At 42.4% G+C, this 7,228-nt stretch overlaps 1 protein-coding gene across 1 annotated transcript in view; it reads right to left on the bottom strand.

Moving 5' to 3' along the window:
• dock2 (dedicator of cytokinesis 2) overlaps nucleotides 1–7,228 on the bottom strand; it is a 90,370-nt gene that overhangs the window by 61,124 nt on the left and 22,018 nt on the right. The window contains exon 24 of the mRNA XM_008327028.3: nucleotides 4,776–4,882. Coding sequence (XP_008325250.1) covers nucleotides 4,776–4,882 — 107 coding nt within the window. The remainder of the gene's footprint in view (nucleotides 1–4,775; nucleotides 4,883–7,228) is intronic.

The following is a 7,228-nucleotide window of genomic DNA, read 5'->3' as shown; positions in this document are numbered from 1 at the left end:
TATTAGAAACACATTTGTATTTAATGCAATATTTGAAGAAAAAAAAACCCATCACTAACACGCAGTGTTTGTTCATTCTTTCACTTTCCTCATGCATCAAGCGGGCCATATTGAACACCTGAACGGACCAGTTTTGGCCCGTGAGCAGTATGTTTGACACCCCTTGTCTACGACCTTTAAGAACGACTTCTGTGTCAGGAGTTAACACTCGGAATTTCCCTCTTTATCAGAGTGAATCACACTAAAAATAAATATGGTGCCGCTGTCAGCACCTCCAACAACCGCTGGTAAAAATAGAAAGTGTGATCTGAGCTGATGTTTGTGACGTGATTGGTGTGTTATCAACAAAACAATGTGAGATCATGTGACGGACAAAAAAGAAGAAGAAAGGGGTTTCATATGGTTTGTTATTTCAGAGACACCAGGGCGACACGTCAGTCTATTATCCCTCACTACATTAGACTTCAGTCTCTGAATGCTGATGATTAAACAAAAAAAAGAAGTCTAACGGGAGGGTCGGAGGGAGGGGAGGGTGATAAGACCCTTGACACCCTGCTGTAACCTAGGGGAGGGTGATAAGACCCTTGACACCCTGTTCTAACACCTAGGTTACAGCAGGAAGTTGGAGGGGAGGTGACTTGGTCGTGTGATTTATAATGAGGCTATTTTTGGTGAAACATAGCGAGAGGTGTAGCATTACAACAAACAGAGGACTCATTCACCTTCCATTCACTCACTGTATACACTGCACACTGTAATGGCTGCTGTTCTATAAGTTGGAGACTGTATGATTAAAGTGAAATTAAATATTAACAGACGGCTGCACAGACATACTGACACACTATTATCATATTGTCAGGCTGAGCTGGTATTAAAACAGAATGTTTAGCATTACAATATATTACATTACTGCAGTGTATCCACTGCTACATCTCTGCAGATTAGAGCAGAGGAAATGACACGATCATCAACATAATCATCACATTTTGTACTAATATAATGGTCAATTTAAATCCCTGATTTACTGCATCAACTTTTTGGCACAACTTCTTTTCCACCGCCTGAAGACAGAAATGACCAGATGTTAGTTCTGAACCAGCAAACCCAAGGACGTTAGGCAGGTGTGATTATGTTGGTGTGGGCCTGGTCTGGGTCCCTGTCCACAGCCCTGAAACCATGAGGTCATAATAAAAAAAAAAAGTAAAAATGATTGTGCTCATTAGTGACCTTACAGTTTGTATCTCCAGCAAGAAGGAGTCGAACAGCAGGATACAAATGTATATGAATGAAATACACGTGTTTTCCTATTTGACATCTTTTTTTATTATTTATTTTGTATTGACACCTATGACTCCGGTGCGAACGGCACATATTAATGATGTGCGAGTTTGTTCATTCTCAACTGTCAAACGGGGAAGCAGACGATCCCTCGTGTCCCTCAGCACCTAACCTCTGCCACACTGTCAGCTGCTCGACATTTTCCTCTGAGAGTCAGACAGACAGGAAGGGATATTAAATATGGATTGCAGTGCACTGATAGGACACCGGGGGCCATTAGCCATTATAAATATGTAATTTAGCTGCACTGCATATTTCAGCCTCCTGGACGATTGGCACCTCAGCTCACAGGACCTTTGATTAGCATCCCCATGCTAAAATACATCTCAATTAGTCCGAGTGTCAGCCCTCATTTTGGTCGAGGTGTGACGGGAAGTGAAATGGACACCTGTATCAATAAAGATAAATAAATAAATAAATAAACTCTCCTCCTCACTCGCTCGCTGGCGGAGCGAGCAGGAGCTTGGCGAAACCAAAGAATGTCAATGGACTCGAGAGACGCCTCTATCTGGGTTTCCTTTTTTTCATTTATTCATTTTACCATTCATTTCTCTGCTTCTGTATATGTAAGTATTCAATCACGGTTTGTTGTTTTGTTTAGGGGCAACCTGAGGAAAATGAACTTTGTGGGCTCGTTCTAGTTAATGTGGGAAAATGATTGATAATTCATACTTATACAATAATACAAAAAATAAGGTAAATAACTTCAGAAAAATGTTCATATAAAATTTGATATACCCCACCCACACTCCATCTTTTCCTGCAAACAAGCGCCACTCAGAGTGTTGTTGTGACAGTCGGCCACAGGGCCCAGTCTGTCCCTTCAGGCCCCGGGGAATCAATCACTGGAGCCGGGATCAATAACAAAGGACTGCATCCTGTGCCGGCTACTGACTCGCTTGGCAGCGATTGACGGATGAGCAGGCCTAATCGCTACACCAGGCAAAAATAACATCCCGACTACTGCACACACCTCTGCACTCGGCAGCACGCACCGGCGCACAAACACCGAAATACACAAACACACTCACTCCGAGATACAGTGTCATCAGTCATTCTGAAACAAACGCACACAAATGTGCCCCTCCGGTTGTGTACAAGAATGCAATCATGCACACGTGGGGCAATCGTACTGACATTAACAAACGGGCAGCCTCAAATCCAATTTGCTCGACCGCCTTCACTCACCGGCCCCTTCCAAGTCCTCAATATGTACTTGAGGAGCCCAATTACCGGCCTCCTGATCACGTCTGTATTACAGTACCCCGACATGAGCCCACTCCATCCATCACCCTGTGGTCCAAACTGCCACTTATCAGCCCACTCCAAACAAATTAGACAGACATAATGGGGCTCAACAGAGGCTGAGGTTGGAGTCAGATTGGTGGAGGGCGTGTTGTCATCAGTGTGTGGTGCTCTACAGAGCAGCTAATGTGTGCCTGGCCATAACTGCTGAAAATAGGTTTGAAATTTAATTAGTCATAGAGGTAAAAGTGACGCAGTAACAGCAGCAGTTGTCAACAAACACTTCATCTGTCAGACATTAGATTTGGTCGACAGTTGACTTTGGCTGTTCGGCTTTTATAGACAGCAGCTCTCAGCTGTTGTGTTAATGTGCATTAAACCCAACCGTTCTGCACGTTTGTCTTTCAAAACGGACGATACTTTCACTGGAAAGTTCAAGTTCGCAAGGACAAAAGACGATCGACCCGTCGGAAAAATGTCACGTCGTTTTTGGTACGCAGCTGCTCATGTCAATAAGTGGCGGGACTTGACCTTGACCTGACCTTTGACAGATCAGTGTGTATTTCCACCTGCACTGATTGTAATAAGCTGGTTTTCTGCACTATGATGATTTGAATTTCCAAGGGTTGGTGAACGCAGCACCACTGGTTAAAGGCTTCAGCAACAGAAGCTGATGTGTTCAATGATGGAGATAATCCCAGCAGTCACCAGGCAGGAGACATAGATATAGTCAATTTAGACAGAAAAAAAACAACTAAAAAAACAACTAAATCTTGTGTTTTTCCAGACTTAAAACAGTGTAAATATAAAAGAGAACAAGCAAACTCCATTAGTTACCACCGGAGGTCGAACTGCTGATCTACTTACTGTAAGACAGAAGGACTAGCACCATTGAGTGGCTGATAAAACTGAAGTCTGAAATCGAGTAATGGAATTAAACAAACCAGAGAAGAAGAACTTTGTGTTTCCGTTTTAAATTCTTCTGACTTTCCTGAATATTTTTTTTTACTGGAGACAGCACAAATCTTTCTAATGCTAGGACACCAAGCCTTTGGTGAATGCTCATTTTATGCTAAACAGTCCCTCATCATAATAAAAACAAAACCTAGTACCTGAGCTGACCCCGACCACCCTGGGCAGTGTTTTGTGTAAATCCCTGCACTCTGTCAGAAAGGACAGGTGCAAAAAAATGTTTTTATTCTGTTTTACCCTTGGGAAAGTTGACTGTGTCACACTTTAGCTCAGGGGACTCAGAGGTAAATGAGCCGGGGGCCGCAGCTGCCACTGTACTAACATCAGAGGGCACAGATATTTTAGAAAAAGTAGTTTTGTGTAATATCTTCTAAATATGAATTTGTTATGGATTTTTATATCAAGTGTCATCATAAGCAACTAGTTTGGGGCCATATGAAGGGGCTTCCTGGGCCAGAAATTGCCCCCAAGCCAGGAGTTTGACACCCATGCGTTAGCCTATAGTACAAGAATTTGAATCTTTTCCTAGTTATAGCATCTTAACTACACAGAAAAGGCTGGTTCACTGAAATTTGTTCCATACACGAGATTATTCAGTTTTATGGCAAAGAAAAAATATATTTACATTTGCTTCAGTTAAATAACTACGGTGGTAAACAGTCGCAATTAAAAACTCAATATAAAGTAAATCAGGGTAACGTTTATAAAACCTATTGTGGTTGTGTAATACATTTCAGACGTCCGTTCTCGGCAGCGTTGCTAAATTTAACTTTGATTTTATGATGACTATAAACCCTAGAACCTAATGTAAAACATAAATGTATAAACTCCATTATGCCCTTTAAGCAGTTAACCGATGCTTTTATTCGCGGTGCTTCACTCCATTGCCCAACAGGGGATTGAACATTACGCTCGCTCTATATTAGCAGCACACTTTCATCCACCGTGCTGCATAAGGACAAATCCTTTAGAGTAAAGAACAGCCAGAGCACGCTGGGAGCAGCTGTCAGCCCGCTGAGAAATGGTCGCAGGATAACAGACCTTTTTAATGTGAGCTCAACCTTTAAGTGAAAAGCAACTAATGCTCGGCAGGATTTCACACAAAATGGATTTCCCTCGTTTGATGCTGGCCACATGTGCTATTAGTTCTTCACACCGCTCCACCGTTGGATGAGCTGTTAGTCTGGTGCTAAGTGGGGAGAATAGAAAGGAATGCACACCTTGTCTCTGGAAGAGTTGGCTGCTCACTATCTCGGTCATGGAGGTCACCTTCTGTTTGTGCAGCTTCTCAGGAGGGATGCAGGAGTAAAAGTCATGCAGCAGCTGACTACAGAGACAGACAGACACACGAAGAGAGAAAGGAGCATGAATAAATGAACAGACACCAAGTTGAGAGACAGACAGACACACGAAGAGAGAAGGGAGCATGAATAAATGAACAGACGCCATATTACAAGTTCACTGCAACAGGTGTGAGTTTGATAAATATTCTGGAGCCATTCTTCAACAGATAACTGCCTGTGTCTTGAATTTAAATTTTTGCTCTGGGTGTCACCACTTTTGGTAATAATCCAAATAACTGAATATTACTAACAATATGGAAAAACGTCAACTAAAACCTGGAAATTAATATTAGTCAAAATGCACATCTTGAGCGTGGCTTGTAGAGTGTAGAGAGTCACTTTCAAAACGTCAGTGAAACTGTTGTCGTGGGAAAAAAAATGAATGAATACTAATCGGTCTACAGTCCCCCCCGTCTTCCCCTCAACCCCTACACTCACCCTCCAATACATTTGACATTTGTGTCAGTCAGCCTGTCAACCCAAACGTCCTCAACTGCCATCACTTGGTGAGAACGCTCTGACACAGACCAGGGGTCTGATTTGAAGGTGAAGCCCCCATGAATGCATGCTGAGTGTTGAGATGGTGTTTTAAACTTTGTTAAATAGATGCAGTGTATGTAGTAAAACACAACACGTGTATTAGTTAAATGATGAGTAGATATAGATAAAGAACACAAAGCCATAAGTGGTGTCATTCAACGGATACTTTAATTTGGTATCATTCGGCTATCATATAGCTTTTAAACTAACCTTTAGCTACTTTCAATACATCGGTGCACCATTCCACCACAGTCTCATTAACCAAAGGTTTCCTACACAGGGTCAGGAGTTCCTCACACCTTGCACAAAATAATGCTATCGTGAAGCAGCATCACCAACAGTGGAGGTGTGAAAAGTGCTGGAAACGACAACAAGTCAAGGCTGAAACTGGCAGTAATTATGTGCTGCTATTTACCATATTCAAATGATCTGTTTACAAGCACTGGTGCAATTCTAATTATACAGACTTAAAGACACGTGTGTGTCATTTTTCTTTCCATCTATGGCAGAAAATCATTTTTCTTTCCATCTATGGCAGAAAATGCAAGGCTTCTTAGGTTTACTGAAAATCTAGTTCAATTCAAATTCACATCGTCACCTTCACCTCACAGTATGGACAGGCCGAGTGCACGCCTCACATTACACAGCACAGCTCTGTCTCCAACACTATAACTACACTGTGTACAATGTGGGAAACTCTTCCATGCCCACCCAGTGCAGCACAATTGGTATTCAGACTGTACTCCTTTAAAGTCTTCACCAAAGGCACCGCTGTTCAGCTCGGTTCAGATGACCCAGTTCTATTTGTTTGTGTCTGTGTTTTTGCCTATAGGCGTCTGTAATGACACGTGGAGAAGAGGAGAGAAAAAAAACGGGAGAAAGGCATGATTGACAGGCGGAGGGAATCTGTGCAGTGGATTTTCTCTGCCCCTCATCACCTGTCTATTTAGTGTGCGTTTGCATGAGTGTGTATGTGCAGCCACATGTCAGAGGGTCCATGACACTATGTTGATATGGAGCACCTGGAGGGACCGAGCCAACGTGCACTCATAGATATGAACATATAGAAGCACAAAACAGGTCACGAAAGGGTTAAAAGAACAGATTTTGGAATTGATGTCAAAATGTCTATTTATTCTTTGTATAAATTGTGATGGACAAGGACAATGGACTATTGTCCAGTAGTGGAATTGGAAACAAACACAATGGATACATTTTTGCTCTGAAAAAAAAAATTGTCCAACTGTATAGTTAAGGTTTAATTCAGGGTCAAGTCCAGGTTAAATGGGTCATTCCGTGTTCTTTTGCTCTCCGGGAAAATGTGCATCATGGTGTAATGGGTTTCACAGGGCGAGTTTTAAAAAATTGTGTCATGGCAAAAAAAGCACAACAGCAGCAGCTGAGTGTGTGTAGGAGCAGAAAGATAGGGGTCACTGAACAGAGCCCATGTAAGAGCCTGAACTGTGCTCCCATAAATTCTCATTGTCAGAGTCTCTAAATTAACCCCCGAACCTGTGTTTGAGTGCAGCCGCCTTTTATAGCAGTAGGAACCAACGCTGGTACAAAACAATTCATTTGAACTGGTCTCCATGACTTTAAACTGCTGTTCAAGGGCAAAACCTGCACAGATAAACCCTCTGAGTCGTATTTTGAGGAACCTTTTGGGAGCAATTCTGCAGCTGACCAGTAGGGGACTGTAGCATAACACTTTTTCATTCATTCTTTCATTAATTCATTTTTTTTTTGCTTCATCCTTATCAAGGTGAGGGGGGATGGAGCCAGGCCCCGCC

Source organism: Cynoglossus semilaevis, chromosome 15, assembly GCF_000523025.1.
Source record: "Cynoglossus semilaevis isolate Cse_v1.0 chromosome 15, Cse_v1.0, whole genome shotgun sequence".
NCBI classification, from domain to species: Eukaryota; Metazoa; Chordata; class Actinopteri; order Pleuronectiformes; family Cynoglossidae; genus Cynoglossus; species Cynoglossus semilaevis.
This window is presented reverse-complemented; position numbering and strand designations above follow the sequence as displayed.